This window comes from Pistacia vera, unplaced genomic scaffold, assembly GCF_008641045.1.
Source record: "Pistacia vera cultivar Batoury unplaced genomic scaffold, PisVer_v2 Contig678, whole genome shotgun sequence".
NCBI classification, from domain to species: Eukaryota; Viridiplantae; Streptophyta; class Magnoliopsida; order Sapindales; family Anacardiaceae; genus Pistacia; species Pistacia vera.
This window is the reverse complement of record NW_022196532.1, coordinates 407566-431391: the sequence shown is the minus strand read 5'-3', so window position 1 is coordinate 431391 and position 23826 is coordinate 407566. Positions and strand designations below refer to the sequence as shown.

Here is a 23826-nt window from a genome sequence, read left to right as displayed (position 1 = left end):
CTTTTTGGCAGCTGAGTTGAGAGAGAATAGACAAGCTGCACCTTGCTTGTGTTTCAGGAAATTAAATTCCTTCGTTACTATCATTTTATCTTCATCGCTATTTCACTTCCATTAAAATTTCGACAAAACTAATCCTGCTTTCAAACATTCTGGTTACCGTAATCTAGGGTTTTTAGTAAACTAAATTTCTAGGGTTTAGTTTAATCTAAGCATGGCACCGGATCCAAACAGCGCCAGCGGCAGCGGAACAAGAGATGAGACTTCCGTCAAGGTCCCGGCCAAGGATCCAAAGAAGAAGGACGAGAAGAAGGACGAGGATCTGGTGAGTGTTCTTCTTGTTTACTCTCTGTTTGGTTTCTGTAGCAATGTAATATATTTTTTAATGCTTGGGTAATATCATGCTTGGTCACTGAAAATAGTCGGGGATTTCGGAATTTCCAATTTTGTTGATCTTTTGAAATTTATCTTCGTGTGTTGTGTTGGTGTTGCTTTTATTTTATGAGCTCGTATTGATTAAGTGAAGTGGTTGTATGCTAGGTTTAGGGTTTGTTTATTAATTTAATAATAGGTTACGTGGTTTAAGCTGTATGATTGCAGTATAAGAAAAATGAGAATTTATTGTGTACAGTGAGTACATTTTTATGTTGTTTGGGGTTCTGATAATACAAAATCACCCTATTTATTTGAGGAGGAATGCGTTATTTTAATATGGGTGGATTGTGGGATTCATTTCATCTGATATGTATGAATTGTATATGCAGTCGGAGGAGGATTTGGCTCTGAAGCAGCAGCTGGAGTTGTATGTAGAAAGGGTTCAGGATCCTGATCCCGGGTTGCAGAAGGTAGCCCTTGAGAGTATGAGGTAATTTGTGATTTCTCAATTTCTAATTTCTAGTGGTATTGTCAGCAGAGCATGAACACCCATGCTTATAATGGATGTCATTAATTTGAATTGTACTTGACGTTTAAATGTTTTTGTTAGTCATTTACTCTATTAATCCTTTACCACTGAGCTTACTTTGAATTTTAGTTAATTAATGTTAATAGAGAAGATTATATAGCATTCCAGGTGTGCTCATCAGATTATTACAGCAGAATATTCTTGTTTGTGGTTCAAGTGATTTTATATCAACAGATTAGCTGTTGCTAGTTATTGTTTATACAGGTGGCATCAGGGGATGGTTTTGGGGTTAAGTTTGTGTAGAAATATTTTTGGATCGAGAAGATATCTTATACTTGTGGTTGATGGTGAATTATTTTCTTACAGGCAGGAAATTCGAACCTCAACTAGCTCCATGACTTCAGTTCCAAAGCCATTGAAGTTTCTTCGTCCACATTATGGAACTCTAAAAGCATACTACGAAACAATGGGGGATTCAGACCTGAAGGTATAATTTCTCTGATTGAACTTATTATTATTTGTTTATGGTTCAATTTGTTACAGTTTATGTGAATTACTTTATCTTAAATGCAGAAATACCTGGCAGATATACTTTCTGTTTTGGCCCTGACCATGTCTGCTGAGGGAGAACGGGTATGACTCATTCTTTTGAAATTTAACTTATATTATGTTGGCTATTTCTTTTTGGGTTAATTATGCATGGGACATAGAGAAATTTGCATCTTCTCTTTGATCTCCCAATTTGGTGGTTCTCATTTTATTTTGTAATTGTGATCCTCATGCATAACATTGGTTTTGCATGTTTAGTTGGTATGCAATTTATATGTTTTGCAGTGATTTCCATGAGTCAATGTCTCGTCATATATTATCATCTGATAAATACTTTTCATTTGAAAACTCTTCAGGAGAGCTTAAAGTACAGATTGTTGGGTTCAGAAGGTGATATTGGTTCATGGGGCCATGAATATGTCAGGTGAGAGTCATCTGGTTTGAGAACATTGTTTTCAGAATCGAGTATTGTGTTGGAGTATCATGCTGTCATCTTTTCTTGATGAGAGATATCTTGCTATTATCAGTGGCTATATCTTTTCAAACTTTGTTAATGCTTTGGATTGTTGTCTTGGTTCTCAATGTTGGTTTGTTTGTGGTTAGAATGTTACATTTATTGTGTTTCCACATGAGACTCAGGGGCGTAGCCAAAAACTTATTCTAGGGGGGTCAAGTCGTTAATTAAACTTAATAATACAATTGTAAATAAACTTATAATAAATAATATATTGGGTATAAGTTATACAAAAATATGAGTATTTATTTATAATGGTCTTTATGATTAATATATTTATGATTGTGTTTGACGATATGGAATAAATTTATAGTACTTTAACGAGTGTAAAACAAAACCAAGAAAATTTACTAATGAACAAGTTATTAAGCTAACACAAATAACAACATCTCCAAATTAAACTATAATAACATATCTACTAATAAAATATTTAAAGATTTATCTAGCTTTTATCGTAAGATATTATAACTTTTGTTGTAATTTCACTTTTATGTTTCGACCCCTTAAAATAATGCATCAAAATACATATTTTTGATATTTATATATATATTTTTTTTCTAACTTTAATATTTTGATATGACCCATCTTTGGGTAGTCTAGATGCTTAGAATGAATTGGGGATAGTGTGGATAGACACACGGTCTTAGGTTCGATTCTCCATTTGAGCATCCGCAATTTAAGTGGGGGGCCGTAATGGTGGGTTGTAAGCTAACCATATATATATACACAAAACAATTGACAGTAATTTAAATTGATAAACAAATTTTAGAAATGATATATATTTTATAAAATATATGAAAAGATATACAAACTTCATTTTGTTCTTTGTACAATTAAATAATATATATATAATTCATTATATAATTTCTTAAATGTATTTGTGGGATTTTTTTGTAAAAACTAAGAATTTAATTTGATATATTTGATAAATTTAAAAGTTAATTTCGTATATGTATATTTGAATTTTGATAATTTTTCAAAGTCAAGGAGGGTCAACTGACCCTCCTTGACCCCCCCTCCCTCTGCCTCTGATGAGACTTGTATGTTTGAGATCTTTCTGATGCTGATTTTCTTGGTGGATAGTAGCAGGCTGTAAAACTGTGATAATAGTTCTTTTACTGGGTGGTGAATTTTAGATTTTATCACTCAACTAGGATGTTGCTGGAATTGTGAACCCCATGATGCATGTTTCTCTATACTTGTATTAAGTGGAATGTTGTTTTTTATAAATGCTTGTTGTATCATAATTATCTTTTGCTCCTATAAAAAAATATCATAATATCTTTTGCAAGACTGACACTTTTCACCATTAGAGGCACATATCCAATGCCTCTAGTCGTTCAGTATAGTGTGATACTGAAATTTGGCGTATTGTTTTTATGGTGTTATAGATTTGGTAACATTTTTGTAGAATGAGCAACAATTTAATGGAATAGGTTGTCTAGGCATTTTTCCAAACAGCATGCTGTACTCTTGATGTTGTTAGATAGTCCATAGGTCTCCCATATATATATATATTTATTTATTTATTTATTTATTTTTTTTTTGTGGCAAAGCACTTGTGAGGCTGGTTGATTGTTGCTTAAGATTTGGACATGCATTTTTGTTTATTATTTGGTTGCACTCCCATTACCACACAACTTAAGATAAATGTGAATCATTTTTTTCTCACTGTTATTGACTTTTTTAAATCAGGAACTTGGCCGGAGAAATTGCACAAGAGTATACAAAGCGACAGGTTAGTACTGCATTCTCATTTTTTAATTCTGTTTAAAGTCTTAAAGATGTAGTTCAAGCATCTGGAATACTTCTTAAAGTTCTGTATCTCTCTAAGTTTTTAAGTTTTAAAATATGCATGTTGAGTGGACATTGTTTGAAATTTACGGCATCATTTTATATCAAGTAATTTATGTCTTCATTCTTAATTGGCATACAGATGCATTGTCTTGTTTTTATGTTTTTGATATCTTTGATGGTTGATGCACCTGCTACCATAGATTCTTCACTCAAGAAGTTAGTGCTAAATGATTCTTCCATTTTGGATTTTGATAACTTTTAATTATGTTATATTAAAAATTCTGATTGTATTTTCCTTTAATTAATTAATTAATTTCTTCATTTTATTTGCAATCACAGAGTGATGAGGCACCAATTGATGATTTAATGGAACTTGTACAAGAAATTGTTGCTTTTCACATGAAGGTATGACTTTACTTCCAAGTTTTGCATGGGTTCCCTTCAATCGAACAATTTTGAAGCTAAATACAATCTTTCATGATAACAAAAACGTTCAGAAACCAATCTACAATTTAGGTGTAGACGTCATCTGAAAGCAATTTGTTTGATATTGCTTTTAATAATGCGCTATTGCCCTGCAGCACAATGCTGAACCTGAGGCTGTCGATCTGTTGATGGAGGTATTGTGCAATTACATAATCTTTGTTCCCCATTTTTTGTCTTAATTTATTTTGTTAGATGAATTCAGAATATGCATTGCATTAACAAATCCAGGTTGAAGACCTTGATCTGTTGGTTGAGCATGTGGACTCTACAAATTTCAAGAGGACTTGTCTATACCTCACCAGTGCAGCAAGGTAAGATTTTGGGTGAATAAATTCTTTGGTATCATCTTTTTAAGAATTCTAAGGTTCAAACCAGAGAAAGAGAATACGAGAAAAAATAAAAAATAAAAGAAATGTAGAGAAAAAAATAAAAGAAAAAGACTCTAGCTCTCTAATTCTTGCAAGTTTTTCTTGTGATCCCTTTTGTCATTCATGTTAATTATGATATTTAGTCATCTATTACTTATTTTATGATGAAGCATCAGCACACTTTTGTTAACAGTCATGAAAAAAAATAAAGGCTGTGTTTGGGGTATTATTCAAACCCTATCTTATCGTACTATCCTATCCAAAAAAATGAAAAATGCATTTGTTTTAATATTCTCAAAATGCAACCCTATTCTATTCAACTCAACTTTTGCAAAAATACTATTCTAATTACTCAAACAAACACAGCCTAAGATATTTTTTACATATGGCTTTCTCTCTTTAAGAGTCTGGCTGAATTTTTTTCTTTTCTTTTCTTTTTAATATTTTCAGTGAATAAATTGCGGTTTGCTTATATTAGTAGCTTGTCTGCTCTCTCCCTTCCACACCCTCTCCTTCCTGCCCACGATCTTTGATGTTAACATTTTATGAGGCAATGTATTGCAGATACCTACCTGGACCAGATGACATGTTAGTTCTGGATATTGCATACATGATCTATCTGAAATTTGAGGAATATCCGAATGCACTTCAGATCGCGCTGTTCCTTGATAACCTGCAGGTTTGTATATGAATTTGTAAAAGCTAAATTCTGAAGTTGTTACTTTGCATTCTAACTCCCAGAAATGTTTGTGCCCTGGATTTAGTGATTCCCATTTCTGAATTCGTATCTGCTTGGAGAAAGAGATGAAATGTATGATCTTTGTGACATTCTTCTGACTTTGTTATGTCTTGGCAGTATGTGAAGCAGATCTTTACATCATGCGACGATCTGCTGCGGAAGAAGCAATTTTGTTACATCCTTGCTCGTCATGTAAGTCTTGCAATCTTGAATTTTCTCTATATTCGAATTATCTTTTATTTAGGATTGTGACGTTTAATTCTTTCTGAATCAGTTATTCCCTAGGAGTGGCTAGGCTTGCATATGTGCATATTCATCTGGTTGTTTCATACTGCAACCAAATTCATGAAGCCGGTTTAGGGTTGCAGATTAAATTTTTATGGATGATTATTACGTTACAATATATCCTTACTTGTATTATCTTTTCATCCTTGAGTTGAGTGTGAGGTCTTGTAGTTTAATGTTATTTGTGTGGAAATAAATCACTGAGATGGTTCCGTTAAATATTCGAAAATTGCTGTGTAGTGTTTGTTTTGTTTGTTAATTGAGATTGGACTTCGAATCTAATGATTGCTTTCATTTGCTTACTGTCACTTGTTTCATGCAGGGTGTCTCATTTGAGCTTGATGATGATATGGTTGCCGATGACGATGATCGATATGTACTGCAGGATATTATCAACAACATCAGATTTAGTGAAGGCTATCTCACCCTTGCACGTGATATTGAGGTTATGGAGCCCAAATCTCCTGAAGATATTTACAAGGTTTGAAAGTAGATGTGACTCTTGATACATACAAAAATGATTTTAATCTATATTTTTTTATACCTAGGGCATCCTCAACCTTTCTTTTTACGTTTGTGTTTTTCTACTTTGGGGACTATTGTTGGATGGTAAAACCTTAGTAGTAAGGAAATAGGTAGATAGAATCGTAAGTTGGTGGTCTCGAGGTGATTAATATCTGCAACTTTTGTAACGTTTGTCTAGTTATTCAATTCATGACAGTTTTAAGCTGGATTTATTAGCTGTTGCTGACAGTCTTATTACATTATATGTGGTAGCATTTTGTTAGGTGACATAATTAAAGTTTGTATACATATTGCTTCTTTGTGGTATTGCTGATCTCCAGTTTTCGCTCCTATCTTAGTTCCCTTGTTTTGCATTAATGGTGAAGTGATTGTATCTTCTTAAAAGATCAGTATAATTCCTACTTGCTGTTTCATGACTATCTTAGCATGCTCAGTGCCTCTTGTCAGAGGCAGATATGATAATCCTGATACCCTCTTCTGTTTCAGAAGTTATGACCAAAATAGTGCATAAACTGATATGATCTCCTTGCTTATATTTTCCCTATAGGTAAAACAGAAAGTTTGAATGATTAATTGTGTGGACATTTTTGTTTAGTAAATTTTACATTAGCACAGCCAAGTTATACCTCATATGAACCTTAAATTACTAGAGTTGATGTATTTCATTTAAAGTGATTCTCTTGAACTATTTGATAATTTTATTGCTGGGTTTCTGTTAGGCACACTTGCTTGATGGCAGGGCTAGTGCTGGTGCAAGTGTTGATTCAGCCAGGCAGAACTTGGCTGCGACATTTGTGAATGCATTTGTAAATGCGGGCTTTGGTCAGGTACTGCATGTGAAATTTATTTATGCACAATAGTGGAGTGTTGTGCATTTTATTGATATTTATTGTTATTGTTATTATTATAGTAATAATTATCTTATTTGTTGCAGGATAAATTAATGACTGTCCCATCAGATGCTTCAAGTGGTGCATCAGCAAACTGGCTTTTTAAAAATAAGGAGCATGGGAAGATGAGTGCTGCAGCAAGTCTGGTATATAGACCTTTCAGTACCATGCTTATTGTTATTATGATACTTTTATATAAGATGCTCATTGGCGTTCCTTGTTATAGGGCATGATTTTACTGTGGGATGTCGATTCTGGGCTTGCCCAAATTGATAAGTATTTCCACAGCACTGACAATCATGTAATTGCTGGAGCATTGCTGGGGGTTGGCATTATCAACTGTGGTGTTAGAAATGATTGTGATCCTGTGAGTAAGCTGAATTCTGTTTTATGGTTTTAATTTTTTTGACTTGGTGTTCAGAACAATTAGTAAGACTTCTGAAGTGTTTATCTTGTACAATCTCTTTTTTTTTCAGGCATTGGCACTTTTAGACGACTATGTTAACAAAGAAGATCCATCAGTCCGAATCGGTGCAATAATGGGCCTGGGAATTGCATATGCTGGTACTCAGAATGATCAGGTGAGATATTTCGCAGTTCTAGTAAATTCTGGTAGGCTGTGGCGACTATATTCTTTCTAGTGGACATGGGCTTACTTTTCTATAATGCTAGGCTCAAGAATGATTGTGTTAAATTCTTATGTAGCTCCAACCTATTGGTGAAAGATTATTTCTTGTCACTGAAATTTTTGATCGTTCAAACTGGTTTGAGTTTTCTGAAACTGTGGTTTCTCTTTGATGTGTGGTTTATTTGTTCCAGAAAACTAACCTATGATAACTTGGACAGATAAGGAGTAAGCTAACTGCCATACTTAATGATGCAAAAGCGCCCCTTGATGTGATTGCTTTCAGTGCCATCTCTTTGGGTTTGATATATGTGGGTTCCTGTAATGAAGAGGTCGCTCAGGCTATTATATTTGCTTTGATGGACCGAAGTGAATCAGAATTAGGGGAACCCCTCACTCGGTTTTTACCTCTTGGTCTCGGTCTTCTTTACCTGGGGAAGCAGGTAAATCACAACTGCTGGTGCTTTCTGTGGGATTCCGTTATTTTCTCATTATCCTGAAATTTTCTTTTGATACTCTATGTGGCTTTTGGTATTCTCTTTCAGCAAAAATATTGTTAATTGTGAGAATATGGAGCTCTACGGTTATTGTATACTTTATGACTGATTTTGAATCCTTTTTTGATGTACAACAGGAAAGTGTGGAGGCAACAGCTGAAGTCTCAAAGACATTCAATGATAAGATAAGAAAGTATTGTGATATGACACTTCTTTCTTGTGCCTATGCTGGAACTGGAAATGTCCTCAAGGTTCTTATCGAGGCCCTTCAATTTCCTTTTAAAGTGATGTTATGTACAGTGAGTGGCTAACTCTTTCTTTATGTAGGTTCAAAACCTTCTGGGTCATTGTGCCCAACATCTTGAGAAGGGTGAAACCCACCAGGGACCTGCTGTTCTTGGAATAGCTATGGTAGCTATGGCTGAAGAATTGGGTGTTGAGATGGCAATTCGATCATTGGAGCACCTTTTGCAGTATGGAGAGCAGAATATTCGTCGGGCAGTTCCATTGGCACTTGGTCTCCTCTGTATATCAAACCCAAAGGTAGTTAATTTCATTAGGTCTAGGTTGCAATAGTTAATTGTGGTATAAAGCTCTAGTCGAGTTTTGTCTTTGTCAGGGGATGAAGTTTGCAAATGTGAAATTCACTTAATATTAAGTGTTGCTATGCATGCACTAGGTCTTGATAAGGAAGTAAGACATGCTATCAACTTAATGTTTGATAGGAACTCTTGAAATCAAGAAGAAGTGCGTTGTGGTTTTCATGTCAACCCATTCTACTAAGAATGGACTTCCTTGACACACAAGAAAACTATAGACCCATTGCTAAAAAATTTAGTTGCCGAGTAATCAAAGTGACGATCTTGTAGCCTGTTGACAAGCCTCTTTCCATGTTTTTGACTTGTTCACTAGTTTCTTTGTTGGATTTTTCCCAGGTTAATGTTATGGACACCTTGAGCAGGCTCAGCCACGACACTGATTCAGAAGTAGCAATGGTAGGATTTGTTTATTATCAACTTCATGTTTCTTCGGTTCTCATCTTAAAAAATATAAAATAAAAATCCACATCATATCTATAGCTGTAGTTATTTCATATGCTACTATCTATTTGTTAAGCTAGTTGTAGTTATTGCATACTACCCTCTAGACTAAATCCAGTTGTTTAATGTTACAGGCTGTAGTTACTAAATTGAATTGTTTTAATGTTACAGGCAGCAGTTATCTCCTTAGGTTTGATTGGTGCAGGAACCAACAATGCTCGAATAGCTGGCATGCTTCGCAATCTCTCAAGCTACTACTACAAAGATGCCAACCTTCTATTCTGTGTAATCTTCTGTTAATTTATGTGTTACAATTTTCTTATTTCTGTGGGACCTGTTAGAGATTGATTAATTTCTGTATGCACCTTTTGCAGGTCCGAATTGCTCAAGGTCTAGTACATTTGGGAAAGGGTCTATTAACTCTCAATCCGTACCATTCAGACCGCTTCTTGCTATCACCGTAAGTAATCTTCTTTGTGACAAACTATACCTTCAGAGTAAGTGGTTAAAAAGTAAAGTGAAGAGGTATCTGGGAACTTTTTGCTTTATGTCACTTAAGAAATAATATATGAATTTTTCCTCTGGACAGGACTTCGTTGGCTGGTATAGTGATCATGCTGTTTGCATGTCTTGATATGAAAGCGATCATTGTGGGGAAATATCATTATGTTCTATACTTCCTTGCTTTGGCAATGCAGGTTTGCTTGAATCATTATACTCTGTCTGCACTCTGATTTCTATTTTTCATTGTAAATTCTCATTTCTGTTTCTTTTTCTGAGTGACAGCCAAGAATGTTAATGACTGTGGATGAGCATCTCAAACCTTTATCTGTACCTGTCCGGGTGGGACAAGCAGTCGATGTTGTTGGCCAGGCTGGTCGACCCAAGACCATCACTGGTTTCCAGACCCACTCAACACCTGTGCTTCTTGCTGCTGGTGATAGAGCGGAGTTGGCTACTGAAAAGTCAGTGTTTTTTTTTTTTTTTTTTTTTTTTTTTTTTTTGGTGTTTCCCTCTTTTTACTTGTTCAACCTTTTATTACTGGTTTGCAGACTGACAGTTTGGTTTTGTGCAGATATATCCCCCTTTCGCCAATTCTTGAGGGCTATGTCATCTTAAAAGAAAACCCAGAATATAGAGAGGAACACTAATTTTGTTATCCAAGTGGAAGTGGAGCTCATTTATTTAGGTGCCTGCAGCAACCTTGCCTATTGGTTTCAAGTTCATACTCATAGAAAGTTCACTTGGAACTTAGAAGAAACTTTGGGTGAACTTTGGATTTAGCAGATTGAGATCAATGTTACTGTTCTCAAGTTGTGGCCAGAGCAGATTGCTGGGATAACAGACCACTTTTGGAAATTACGTGGGAAAATATGCCTAGACTGTTGTTATATGCTTTCTTAGTTCTGAAGTTGGAAAATTTTTATGTTATTTTCATTGAGTGTAAATGGGATATATTCACATTTGGCCGCCATTTTAATGGAAAGAAGCGAGCCTCACTATATTTTTCTAACCACCCCCGGAGTTTTGTGAGAGATTATTTTTGCGTTCTAATCCCCAATATTTCTGGCAATGGTAAAGACAGAGCTTTTGTATGCTGGGTGGCTTTTACCCTATTTTCTTTTTCCCTTATTACATTTTCTTTCTTCCATGGAGAATCCTTAACAAACTCATTTCCTTTTCCGATTGATAAAGTGCTTATGGAAATTCAAATGCTTGCCATGAGCTAACTGCTAAGTGCTAACTATAATGCAGTGGCAATGGCCCTTCTTGTCTTTGAAATAGTTTGCGAGTTAAATTGCTCAGAACAAACCAAGTGCCATCTACTGCATTAAAATCTCAGTGAAAATAACAATTTAGCTTCCATGATGATTGATGAGTGAAATTAAGATGCTAATTAATAGGTTTTCTTTTATTTCATGGTATCTGTACGCAACAGTAAACACTTAGTTTAAACGATTATTGAGTACTCCATAAGGCCAACTTGTTAATATAGTAGTTTCTTAAGTCTTCCGTTTTATTACTAGATTACCTGTGCTTTCTTGTCTCTAATATGATATAATAGCTATAGCGTGGAACGAGCGATTTTGGATTAGGTGGGTTTGCATGAAGCATATAGGAATAGGATATAATATAGTCAAAAGTACAGATATGTTGAAGCACTGATGATGATTAATATAAAGAAATGTAAGGGGTGGCCACCTTCTTGAATGGTGATAAAGACTTTTCCTTAAAGTTTATGCATGATGATCTGAGCGCCATACTGGGGTTGAAGTGTTAGAACAATAGAAGGAGCGTGAGTATAGGTAGGCGACAGCTCAAATGAGAAGTGTTGCAAGATCTGAGATAATGCCAGTTTAGCTTCAAGCATTGCAAAGTTTTGCCCAATGCATATTCTTGGTCCATAACCGAAAGGAAAGTATGAGACTTGATCCTTGGACGCCTTGGACATACCTTCAGAAAATCTTTGTGGGTTGAATTCCGTTGCATCTTCTCCCCATTGTTCAGGATCCCTATGGACAAGGTGCATTGGCATAAACAATTCAATTCCTGCCGGTAAACAGAAATCTCCTAGTTTGGTCTCTTTGACTATGCTTCGGAGAAGTGAAGTTGGTGGGTATAACCTGAGAACCTCATGCAGGATCATATTCACCTTACAAATAACAAGAACAATTAATCATCAACAAAAATTGCAGGATGAATAATAAACTTTCAGAAAATAAGCACTACTTACAATCTTCAAGTGGTTCAAGTCATCAAAAGTTGGTTTGTTTTTCCCTAGAATTTGTAGGACCTCTTCTCTGGCTCGCTCTTGCCAATTGATATGCATGCTCAACACGATCATAGTCCATGTTAGCAAATTGGCTGTGGTCTCCTGACCAGCAAAGTAAAATAGTCTGCATTCTTCAAAAACGTCCTCTGTTGTCATACCGGCATTTGAGTTCTGGTTCTCTTGAAGCTCATTGAGATTAGACTTTAACAATAGGTCAAGCAAATCCTCTTTGTCACTAGTGTTTCCCATCAGTATAGCTTTCTCTCTTTTCTCTATTATACCTCTTAATATGGTTCGAACTTCTCTATAGATTTGTCTCATTCTTCTGTTCACTTTCGTGGGAAGAAACCTATACAAGTAAAATTGAGGACAAAAACATTGCTAATGAAAGCTGTCCACAAAGCCAAAACAAGCTTAATGCTCAACTGAACCTGTGAGAAGAGAGAGATAGAGTGCACCTAAACAGTGGGAATTTATCGTAAGCCAGAGACTGTAAAAAGAGTTTCCCTTGTTCCTTTTGGAGTAAGAATATCAATCTCCCCTCTTCGAAACTGCTACCGAAAGCTGCTCTTGATATAACATCTCCAGTAAAGTTCTGAAACTCTATAGACACATCCAATTCACAAGAACCTCCCAACCCAGTTACTAAGTTGTCCCATTTCTCTATCAGTTCTTCACAACAGGTAGAGAATGCAGGCAACATTTGCTAATAATAGCACCAAATGGGAATCAGAATCAATATTTAAGAAGTAGAAAGATAAATTAAGAGGTTAAGAGTAAGAACCTTTAACTTTTCTATATGGAAGGCAGGGTTGATAATCTTTCTATGTTTGGACCATTTATGACCCTCATAAGTTGCAAGGCCCGTGGCAAACAACTTAGTCAACAGACTTATTTCTGGCTTGGGGAAATTACCAGATTTGTTTGAGAATACTTCTTTTATCAACTTAGGATCCATGATTGCCACACGAGGAGTTGTTCCATACCAAACCACGAATGTCTTCTCTGCATCTTATCCATACATAGTTTTTTATTAGTCAATTATTTTCTCAACCTTAATACTACATGGAATTATAACCCAGAAACCTTTAGTAAGGATAATTTTAAGTTAAAAAATTCCAACTTCAGAGGATAATCAAATGAACGGTAGATTTGAATTTGTACAAATTTAGTGAACGCTAAATTCGAAAGATAATTTAATGAATCATTGATTAGTTTGTTTAGTTTTCAGGAAGAACATCAAATAAAGCAAGCACTTACTGTAGGAGATGGCCAGCTCGTGAAGTAAGGGATTGACGCGAGGCATAATATCATGGTTTGATACAATAGGGTTAGACCGATTTTCCTATGCTAGCTTCATCATCTCCTTGGTGTTACCATGCAACAACCCGTATGGATATCCATGGATCCCTTGCTTCTTTAGTTGCTTCTCTATCCTCTTAGGTCTCCACCATATCTTGTTCAAGAATTTTAGACCCCAGATCAATGATATAATCAGAACACAGAGTGTCATCAAAAGCATACTTGCCAAAACTAGTATCTCTCTTTCTCTTATTCTTATATGGATGGATTTAGAGTTTAGATGATCATCATAAACTATTGACTGACTTGTAAAATGTCCAGTGAGTACTGACGGATAGAAACGTCAAGAGAATTATGGGTGCGTTGGTTTATTGTTTTTATCCATCTTCCCAATCCTATTTTTTAAATGTTGTTAGGCACGTTAGTCTTTTTCTTTTTAATTATTTAAGACCCTATAAGTTTATTAATTTTATTAAATATCTTTAAGAAAAAAGTTTAAAAACTAACAAAAATACCCCTACCCACCAATACCTGTTAGATTCCAGCAACCATCGTCGATGGTAGCTGGAATCTATCACAATAGTCACACAGCCATCAAAAATAGCTGGTAATGGTCAGATCTACTGTCTTTGACAGACAACGACGGCCAAAAATGACCGTAGTTTCAACCTTTTCTGACCGTTGCAGCCACAACAGTTCATAGATCTGACTAGATTCATGGTAGATCTGGTCGAAAAAGGCCATAACGATGCGTTACGGCACAAATTCGATCGATCTGTGTCATAACGAAATTTTCTGACCAGATTCCAGTGGTGGTGGCCGGAATCTGGCACTGCAGGTGGTAGGGGTGTTTTTGTCATTTTATATATTATAGTCTTTAATTAAATTAGTAAACCTAAGGAGTTTTTTTATAAATTTTTAAAATTTATCTCATAATACTTTCCTATCCAACAACCTAATATTATCTCCAAAATCTTATTCAAAATAATAAACTAAACACACGCCCTATGATATTCAAATCGTGAGGACCTCGAAGAAATGACGTTAATTATTAGTTTCTTACTTGCGTGTCTTGTTCTTTTCGAACCTTAGGCTGCGTTTGTTTCAGTTTTGGGAATACTACTTTTAGTATTCTCAAAAAAGTTAAACAGTAAAATACCCAAAAACTCAGATTTTTGAGAATACTACTCCCAATATTATTCAACTTTTTTTAAACCCCTTAAATTTGATAATTTAATTAAATACCCCTAAATATTTTTTTTTAAAATTACAAAAACACCCCAATAATCCACATTTTTCAGATTCCGGCCACCACCACCGGAAAATGGCCTGAATCTGGTAGGATGGCGCACTACCGGCTGAATCTAGTCGGTAGTGCGCCGATCTAGCTTTTTTCGGCCAGATCCACAGTGGATCTAGCCGGAAAAGGCCAGATCTAAGGCCAAAGATCTGGCCGTTGACGGCCAGATCTTTGGCCGTAACACTCGGTCACGACGGCCAGATCTGACCGTAGATCTGGCCGGAAAAGGCCATAGTGACGCATGACCGGCAAGATCCAACCGGTCATGCGCCCATACGGCGACTCCGACCACCTCCGGTGGTGGTCGCCGGCTGGGGGTGTTTGAGGGTGGATTTGGGGTATTTTTGTTAACTTTTAATGTTTTATTATAGGGGGTATTTTGTAAAAAAACAAACATAAAGGGTATTTTATTGATTTATAAATTCTACATCGTAATACCCGCCCAATTCAACTTTTTTTTAACTTTTTTCAAAAAACTTTTCCCAAAACCCCCAAATTTTGAACCAAACGGAACCTTAGTTATTTAAAGAACAAAAATATACATCATCAATGACGAAATATACGGCATTGTTATTTTATTGTAATTGTTTAATATCTCGTTAAATGGTTTGCAATACACAGAATCGATTGCTGATTTAGGATTATTTAAGCGTGTGCGGATAGCATTTTTTTTAAAGTAAGAGTTTAGGCGATTATCACGAGTGGAATTTTAAAATTAACAAAAACACTTTCTTAGATTTGTTAATTTACTAAACATTTTTGCAATCAAATATTAAAAATTAACAAAAATATTCTCACTCACCCATTAAATACCGATAGCCAGCCACCATCATTAGATGATGGCTAGAGTCACCATATCAACATACGAATGATTGGATCTGACTGATCGTGTATCGACATGATATTTTTCGATCAAATCTACTATAGATCCGATCAAAAAAGGCTAGATTTATAATCAGATTTGACCGTATTTGCTCGTCAATGACAACCAGAGATATGACTATCGTTGATGGTCAATGACGGCCATATCTTGACCGTCATTGATGACTAGCTACAGTAAAAAATCTGATCGTCGTAAATCTGGTCAAAAAAGACTAGATCGATACACTACCAACCAGATCTAGTTGGTAGTGCATCATTATACCAGATTTTGACCACTTGCCAACAGTGGTGGTCATAATCTGATAAATGTGGATGGGTGAGAGTGTTTTGTTAATTTCTAAACTTTTTTTAGAGGATGTTTAATTAAATTAACAAACTTATAAGTTTAAAAAAAATAAAATAACATTATAGTGCAAAATTACTTAACCCTCGGTATCCACGACTGTTGTGATCATTGATTGACAAGATTTGCGATGAGTATAAAGAGGTTTATTAAATAGGTCAGACCAGAGAAAAACATTGAGGAGGAGAATAAAAGTGGTTTCCAGAAAACATTGGTGATCTCGAGTCTCGACTTTACGCCTTTGTCATCAAGCGTAAAAACGGCCTACGGAATTTTTTGACATGTTTCTGGTGTTACCGCAACAACAGACGAAAAAATAGTCAAACCAAGTTTAACCAATCATAAAAAGCCTCTTAATTGAATTTACCCAAGTGAAGGACACTTGTATGTTAGTTCGGGCTTTAATTAGGCCCATGGGCTTTGAAATTTTTAATGGGGTTTTGGCCGTCTTCTTCCTCCTTCGAATAACTATCTCTAGGGTTTTACTCTCTCTCTCTCTACAACCCTCACTGTATTCCCAGTATTCTTACAGACGCACAAACATATATGCATCTATAATATATAAAGTTTTTCATATTAAACCCTAATAAAACACATTAAAAAATGAAGGTGAAAGTAATATCACGTTCCACTGATGAATTCACTCGAGAACGAAGCCAAGATCTCCAGAGGGTCTATCATAATTACGACCCCACTCTTCGACCCCAAGAGAAGGCGGTGGAGTACGTCAGGGCTCTTAATGCTGCTAAATTGGAGAAGGTAAGTTCCAAAATACTGGCTTTAAGGTTTTTTTTTTTGTCGAGGCTTTACTTTTTTTAATTTCTTCATGTTTAGATTTTTGCAAGGCCGTTTATTGGAGCTATGGATGGTCATACAGATGGAGTATCGTGCATGGCCAAGAACCCCAATTATTTGAAAGGATTGTTCTCTGGCTCTATGGATGGAGGTTTAAGGGGAGTGTTACCATGCAACAACCCGTATGGATATCCATGGATCCCTTGTTTCTTTAGTTGCTTCTCTATCCTCTTCGGTCTCCACCATATCTTGTTCAAGAATTTTAGACCCCAGATCAATGATATAATCAGAACACAGAGTGTCATCAAAAGCATACTTGCCAAAATTAGTATCTCTCTTTCTCTTATTCTTATATGGATGGATTTAGATTTTAGATGATCATCATAAACTATTGACTGACTTGTAAAATGTCCAGTGAGTACTGGCGGATAGAAACCTCAAGAGAATTATCGAATCGTGAAGACCTCGAAGAAATGACATTAATTATTAGTTTCTTACTTGCGTGTCTTGTTCTTTTCGAACCTTAGTCGATTAAAGAACAAAAATATACATCAACAATGACGAAATATACGGCATTATTATTTTGTTGTAATTGTTTAATATCTCGTTAAATGGTTTGCAATACACAGAATCTATTGCTGATTTAGGATTATTTAAGCGTGTGGCTATGTTTGGCAATTGGCATAGTATTTTTATCCATATTCTGGATCCTATTCTCTAAATAATATTTGGCACATTATTCCAGAAATATTACCCTATTTTTTAATTATTTTTAGACCCTACAAAGTTATTAATTTCACTAAATGCCCCCTAAAAAAAGTTTAAAAATTAACAAAAACACCCCCAATAACCCAACTTATCAGATTCTGGCAACCACCATCGGTGATAGCCAAAATCTATACAACGGCCTAACTTCCGACCAGAAATGGCCGGAAGTTCACCAATGTGGCCTTTTCCGGCCAGATCCACCACGGATCGGGCTGTAAAAGGCCAGATCTAGCCTTCAGCAATAGCCAAATCTTGACCGTCGTTGACCGAAAACGACAGCCACATCTTTGGCAGTCGCTGACGGCCAAAGATGGCCGTCGTTTGGCCTTTTCCGGCCGTCGACGTCCATAACAGACCGTAGATCTGGCTCTGGCCGGAAAAGGCCATAACGACGTGTTACAGCACAGATCCGACCGGTCTATGCCGTAACAAAATTTTTCGGCCAGATTCCGGCGGTGGTGGCCGGAATCTGGCACTGCAGGTGGTGGGAGTGTTTTTGTCATTTTATCTGTTAGGGTCTTTAATTAAATTAGTAAACCTAAGGGTTTTTTTACAAATTTTTAAAATTTACCTCGTAATACTCCCTTATCCAATAACCCAATACTATCCCCAAAATCCTATCCAAAATACTAAACCAAACGCACCCTTATTATTTTGAATAAGATTTTTGGAAAAGTAAGAGTTAGATGGTTATTACGAGGTATGATTTAAAAATTAATAAAAACACTCTCTTAGCTTTGTTAATTTACTAAACACCCTTGTAATAAAATATTGAAAATTAACAAAAACACCTTCATCCACCCATTAAATACCGGTAGACAGCCACCACCGCTAGAGGGTGGTCGGAGTCACCGTATCGATGTACAATTGACTGCATCTGACCGATCGTGCGTCGATATGACCTTTTCCGGTCAGATCTACTGAGGATCCGATTGAAAAAAGTCAAATCTACGATCAAATCTGGCCGCGTTTGCTCATCAATGATGGCCATATCTTGGCCATCTTTAACGACTAGCTAGGGCAAAAAATCTGGCTATCGTAGATCTGACCTTTTTCGGTTTGATCCACAATAGATCTGGTCGAAAAAGACTAGATCAATATACTACCGACCAGATTCAATCGGTAGTACGTTATTATACCAGATTCTGACAATCTGCTAATTGTAGTGATCAGAATCTGGCAAATGTAGATGGGTGAGAGTGTTTTTTGTCAGTTTTTAAATTTTTTTTGAGAAGTGTTTAATTAAATTAACAAACTTACAATGTTTAAAAAAAATTAAGTAAAAAAGAATAATTAAGTAAAAAAGAATAACGTTTTCATAATAAGAAATAAATGCGTATTTTGGTTAGGAATGGATATGATAGTGCAAAATTACTTAGCCTGACTGTTGATGATCATTGATTGACAAGATTTGTGATGAATATAAAAAGGTTTATTAAATAGGTCAGACCAAGAGAAAAACAATGAGAAAGAGAATAAAAATGGTTTCCAGAAAACATTGGTGATCTCGAGTCTCAACTTTAGGCCTTTGTCATCAAGCGTAAAAACGGCCCACGGAATTTTCTGACATGTTTCTGGTGTTGCCGCAATAGTTTTCATGTCAAAACAAGTTTAACCAATCATAAAAAGCCTCTTAATTGAATTTACCCAAGTGAAGGACACTTGTGTGTTAGTTCGGGCTTTAATTAGGCCCACGGGCTTTGAAATTTCTAATGGGGTTTTAGCCGTCTTCTTCCTCCTTCGAATAACTATCTCTAGGGTTTTACTCTCTCTCTCTCTACAACCCTCACTGTATTCCCAGTATTCTTACAGACGCACAAACATATATGCATCTATAATATATAAAGTTTTTCATATTAAACCCTAATAAAACACATTAAAAAATGAAGGTGAAAGTAATATCACGTTCCACTGATGAATTCACTCGAGAACGAAGCCAAGATCTCCAGAGGGTCTATCATAATTACGACCCCACTCTTCGACCCCAAGAGAAGGCGGTGGAGTACGTCAGGGCTCTTAATGCTGCTAAATTGGAGAAGGTAAGTTCCAAAATACTGGCTTTAAGTTTTTTTTTGTCGAGGCTTTACTTTTTTAATTTCTTCATGTTTAGATTTTTGCAAGGCCGTTTATTGGAGCTATGGATGGTCATACAGATGGAGTATCGTGCATGGCCAAGAACCCCAATTATTTGAAAGGATTGTTCTCTGGCTCTATGGATGGAGGTCTTTTTTTGTTCTCGTCTTTTTTTTTTTTTTAATCTTTTTATGATTACTATAATTTGTTCTTGCATTTTTCCTTTTTGGCGTGTCTGTTTGCAGATATTCGTCTTTGGGATATAGCTAACAGGTAAATATAATGCTGTCTTTATTGGCTTATTTTAGCTTTTGTTGATCAATTCGGATCTAGGTCCTCTTCTCGTATTATTCATTAGAAATGTAATTGTCTTGTGTTTAATGAACAAATGAACAGGAAAACAGTTTGTCAGTATCCTGGTCACCAAGGTGCTGTTCGGGGTTTGACAGTGTCGACAGATGGTCGCATTCTAGTATCGTGTGGAACTGATTCCACGTAAGAAAACAACTTGTATTGTTATCATGGATCATAGGATTTTCGAAAATTAGAAGTGAACTGATTTTTCTACCAAGATTCAACTTCTATTCTTGTTCTGAACTTGAAACATAGCTGCTTTGAAGATTCACCTACATTGCTCTCACTTTTGAAAATTGGACTGTTTTTCATTCAGTGTCAGGCTCTGGAATGTTCCTGTTGCTACTCTTACAGAGTCAGATGATTCATCTGATAATTCGGCAGAGGTAATTCTTTCATGATGATGACCTATGTAAGGCAATGAATGAATTTTTAAATCTGCTTCTTTTTTCTCTGACCAAATTGCAAATGAAATTTACAGCCACTGGCTGTTTATGTTTGGAAGAATGCATTCTGGTAAGGATAATAACATCTAAAAGATGTTTCATTTTTTCTGCATGTTCATTTTACTGCAGGAAATTTCCGTAGGTCTTTCATCATACTTTTTTCTGACCCCACTTTTTTCTGTTTTCAGGGCTGTTGATCACCAGTGGGATGGAGATCTCTTTGCCACATCTGGCGCTCAAGTTGACATATGGAATCACAATAGGTTTCATCTTAAGCTGTGTTTGATTAGATTTTTATGTATGTAAGTAAACAAGTCAAAATATTTTATGACACTATGCCCTGTAATCAGGTCTCAGCCAGTCAACAGCTTTCAATGGGGAACAGAGACAGTTATATCTGTTAAGTTTAATCCGGGAGAACCAAACGTTTTAGCAACAACAGCTAGGTACGTTTTGATATGTGGTTTAATTAATATATTTGGAATCTCTATTGTGATACATTGTCCAAGGGGTATGTGATTCATTGAATCCATTAATTTCCCTCTTTTTGTAGTGATCGCAGCATAGTATTATATGATTTGCGCATGTCATCCCCGGCAAGGAAAGTTATCATGAGGGTAATCTTGTCTCTCCATTGCTTTGAATGTTGATGAATGGAAGTATTCAAATCACATAGTATATTATATGCTGTTGGGTAGGATTTTCATTTTTAATCTTTTTTAGGTGAAATTGGTTTGTATTTGGCTTCTGATCAATGATTATTTATGTGTTGAATGTTTTCTAATGTGTTTGTCTTCCTCTTGTTGACTTGCATCTTCACTGGACAGACAAAATGCAATTCTATCTCTTGGAACCCCATGGAGCCAATGAACTTCACAGCTGTAAGCACAACAACTGAAGCTTATTTTCTTTGAACCAATCATATATATATGGCACTAGTTGTATAAGAGTTAGTTTCCTTTCATTTTTAAGTGTCATGAGTCACCGGTCTCTTTCCATGATGATGTAGGCAAATGAGGATTGCAATTGCTATAGCTACGATGCTAGAAAGTTGGATGAAGCAAAATATGTACACATGGGTCATGAATCTGCTGTGTGAGTTGGGATATGCATGTCTTTTAAGCTGTTATATGTTAACTAATTAGCTATTAACCATTGCTATTGAAATGATTTTTTTTTTGTTTAATTTCTTTTCTAGGATGGATATTGACTACTCACCAACTGGTCGAGAATTTGTTACTGGATCTTATGATAGAACAGTGAGTTGTCTTGAATTTGCTTATATTTCATCTTTTACCATGTTTGGTTGATGACAGATTTATTGTTTAATTAAACTTCTATTTTACAGATTAGAATTTTCCAGTATAATGGTGGTCGAAGCCGGGAAATCTATCATACTAAGAGAATGCAAAGGTTTTTGCATTGTTTAGTATATTTTATCTATCTCATTTCCTCTGTATTGATTGAAACTTGGTTCCTTTAATATTTATGGTTAGCTTCCGAGAGCAAACCTGTGTTTCTATTCAGATGTGTGTGATTGTGCCTTTTTATGCTACATTGCTTAGCTTTTGAGGACTTTTAGTGGAATATGTACCATTTTCATCAAGTTTGTGTTTTCTGACTGCAATTTTCTTTTTTAATGTTCAGGGTCTTCTGTGTGAAGTTCAGCTGTGATGCCAGTTATGTTATATCTGGAAGTGATGATACCAACCTTAGGCTTTGGAAGGCTAAAGCATCCGAGCAATTAGGAGTTGTAAGAATCTTGCTTTCACACAATTTATTTCTAAAACTTGGAAATTTGAAGGCTATCCTGTTGTATTGTTCTAGCTATGATGAGAATATAAAATAAATATTTTATTTGTATGCATGGTCTCATTAACAAATGATGTTGACATCCTGAATATATTGTGTTAAATTATTGTTCAGTTAATAGCAAAAGAAAATAATATTTATGACTATGATAGCTTAAAAATATAGATAAGATGTACAAAGACTGAAATACTATTGAAATGAAACCATTGAAAGATATCATTTTTTGCTCAAAGACATTGGTTCCATTTGGTACACTATTATTAGACTTTTTATAATAGTGTTTTGGAAAAAGTAAAAGTTGAGTTGAGTTGAGTTGGGTTGGTTTTATGAGAATAGAATTTGAATTTGAAAATGTGTTTGGTAAATTTTTTGAGAAAGGTAATTGTTAATATTTTGAGTTGAATAGAATAGGATTGAATTTTGAAGAGATTTTTTTGGATATTGAAACAAATTTGTATTTGGATAGGATTTGATAGGATAGTGGAATAGGATAAGGTGAAAATATTTTACCAAACGGAGCCATTGATATTCGTGGCCATTTGAGCTGATGTTTCATTTATATTGTTTAAATTTTCTTCATGGCTTCCTAATATTAACCTTGAGCCATTCTAATCTACAGCTTCACCCAAGGGAAAGAAGAAAACATGAGTATCATGAGGCTGTCAAGAATCGTTATAAGCACCTTCCTGAGGTCAAGCGAATAGTCAGGTAAGATGGGATGCTGACATTTCATTCTTAATAAACTCTCCCTGCTTGTCCTAATCTGAAACTGTGTCAATCAAGCTATGTTTTGATTAGTTGTCAGTTATGTTCGTTGAAATACATGTTGTGCCTAAATAGCAATCAGCCCCTCAGAATTGCCTGCCAAATGATTTAGAATCTATATTTGGCCTTTGTGCATGTTTCTGATATGCCTTCAATTTGCATTAACAATTTCTTGGACTGTTTCTCATCTAATCAAATTGGATGGGCAGCTAAAATGTATGCTTTACTTAATGTTCTGGCTTTTATGATTTGCTTGTGCAGGCATAGGCACCTGCCCAAACCAATATACAAAGCGGCTGCCCTAAGGCGCACTATGATTGAAGCTGAGAGAAGAAAAGCAGAAAGAAGGAAAGCGCACAGTGCCCCAGGAAGCATCGTAACTGAGCCATTGCGTAAAAAGAGAATCATTAAAGAAGTTGAATGAGTTCTATGGATATTGTGCTCGTGCATAATCGTGTCATGCAAATTACTCCCTGATTTAAATGCTGGTATTCTAAGGTATGGTTTGCTCAGTTCAGCGATTCTTCAGTAGTCATTTTTTAATGTACTGCAAGGTCAACTGACACAATGAAGCATGAGGTCCTTTTATGTAACAGTTTTGACGGACCTTGTAATTTTCAATTTATATAATTTATTTTCTGTAATCTTCTGTTAATTCATTATGCTGTTCCTATTCAAGGAAAACAGAAGCTGGGTTTCTTTATGATCATAAAATATGATAATACTTGGTAGCATTGGGATGCTCCAGTATTTTACCCTCTTTCAGAAATTGAAACCCCGTGTGAGCCTTTTAAAGTAATGCACTTGATATATCCTTACGAATTGATAAAAACTTCAATTGTTTTGTATCTCAAATTCACATGCCTACTTGGAGTGTCCAAGACATTTTCCGTTCATATTGCCAAAAATATTTGGAAGAGAAGTTGGAATAATGGTATGAATAAGTTGTGTATAAATGCAACCTTGAAAGGTGAATTTCATCTAACTTCACTTGAAC

At 35.5% G+C, this 23826-nt stretch overlaps 3 protein-coding genes across 5 annotated transcripts; 2 read left to right on the top strand and 1 right to left on the bottom strand.

Moving 5' to 3' along the window:
- Window positions 1-10499, top strand: LOC116113298 (26S proteasome non-ATPase regulatory subunit 2 homolog A). The gene is made up of 25 exons (XM_031399444.1): window positions 1-322; window positions 762-862; window positions 1268-1388; window positions 1475-1534; window positions 1807-1874; window positions 3660-3702; window positions 4101-4166; window positions 4343-4381; window positions 4476-4558; window positions 5180-5294; window positions 5472-5546; window positions 5962-6120; window positions 6884-6991; window positions 7099-7200; window positions 7281-7421; window positions 7531-7635; window positions 7901-8122; window positions 8314-8427; window positions 8504-8719; window positions 9112-9171; window positions 9388-9501; window positions 9591-9676; window positions 9806-9914; window positions 10003-10181; window positions 10292-10499. Exons 1-25 carry the CDS (start codon window positions 212-214, stop codon window positions 10365-10367), a joined length of 2673 nt encoding a protein of 890 aa, XP_031255304.1. The 5' UTR covers window positions 1-211; the 3' UTR covers window positions 10368-10499.
- Window positions 10500-11370: 871 nt separating this feature from the next.
- On the bottom strand, window positions 11371-13642 carry LOC116113317 (cytochrome P450 CYP72A219-like). Of its 2 annotated transcripts, none has more exons than XM_031399474.1 (5): window positions 13250-13642; window positions 12774-12994; window positions 12448-12695; window positions 11951-12338; window positions 11371-11869 (listed from the first exon to the last, which is right to left on the bottom strand). In XM_031399474.1, the coding sequence occupies exons 1-5, from the start codon at window positions 13293-13295 to the stop codon at window positions 11447-11449; spliced, it is 1326 nt and encodes a 441-aa protein (XP_031255334.1). In that variant the 5' UTR covers window positions 13296-13642; the 3' UTR covers window positions 11371-11446. The 2 variants fall into 2 exon arrangements, with proteins under 2 accessions (XP_031255334.1, XP_031255333.1); XM_031399473.1 differs by having other exon boundaries at window positions 12774-13000; window positions 13250-13641.
- Window positions 13643-16270: 2628 nt separating this feature from the next.
- On the top strand, window positions 16271-23473 carry LOC116113316 (DDB1- and CUL4-associated factor 13). 2 transcript variants are annotated; one of them, XM_031399472.1, is made up of 16 exons: window positions 16271-16575; window positions 16651-16762; window positions 19698-19725; window positions 19849-19947; window positions 20123-20192; window positions 20288-20322; window positions 20441-20515; window positions 20603-20698; window positions 20806-20869; window positions 21080-21133; window positions 21262-21347; window positions 21451-21511; window positions 21601-21665; window positions 21900-22005; window positions 22684-22772; window positions 23091-23473. In XM_031399472.1, the coding sequence occupies exons 1-16, from the start codon at window positions 16420-16422 to the stop codon at window positions 23251-23253; spliced, it is 1359 nt and encodes a 452-aa protein (XP_031255332.1). In that variant the 5' UTR covers window positions 16271-16419; the 3' UTR covers window positions 23254-23473. The 2 variants fall into 2 exon arrangements, with proteins under 2 accessions (XP_031255332.1, XP_031255331.1); XM_031399471.1 differs by lacking the exons at window positions 16271-16575; window positions 16651-16762 and adding exons at window positions 19119-19418; window positions 19490-19601.
- Window positions 23474-23826: the final 353 nt, after the last annotated feature.

Bases quoted from the DNA above. Each gene is read 5' to 3' on its own strand.
- LOC116113298 (XM_031399444.1), top strand. From the start codon at position 212: ATGGCACCGGATCCAAACAGCGCCAGCGGCAGCGGAACAAGAGATGAG. The intron at 863-1,267 runs GTAATTTGTGAT...ATTTTCTTACAG, and splicing joins GTAGCCCTTGAGAGTATGAG to GCAGGAAATTCGAACCTCAA. The intron at 10,182-10,291 runs GTCAGTGTTTTT...GGTTTTGTGCAG, and splicing joins GCGGAGTTGGCTACTGAAAA to ATATATCCCCCTTTCGCCAA.
- LOC116113317 (XM_031399473.1), bottom strand. From the start codon at position 13,295: ATGCCTCGCGTCAATCCCTTACTTCACGAGCTGGCCATCTCCTACA. The intron at 13,001-13,249 runs GTAAGTGCTTGC...TGTATGGATAAG, and splicing joins CGAGCTGGCCATCTCCTACA to ATGCAGAGAAGACATTCGTG. The intron at 12,339-12,447 runs GTGCACTCTATC...TTACTTGTATAG, and splicing joins GATAAATTCCCACTGTTTAG to GTTTCTTCCCACGAAAGTGA.
- LOC116113316 (XM_031399472.1), top strand. From the start codon at position 16,420: ATGAAGGTGAAAGTAATATCACGTTCCACTGATGAATTCACTCGAGAA. The intron at 21,348-21,450 runs GTGAGTTGGGAT...TTTCTTTTCTAG, and splicing joins ATGGGTCATGAATCTGCTGT to GATGGATATTGACTACTCAC. The intron at 22,773-23,090 runs GTAAGATGGGAT...TTGCTTGTGCAG, and splicing joins GAGGTCAAGCGAATAGTCAG to GCATAGGCACCTGCCCAAAC.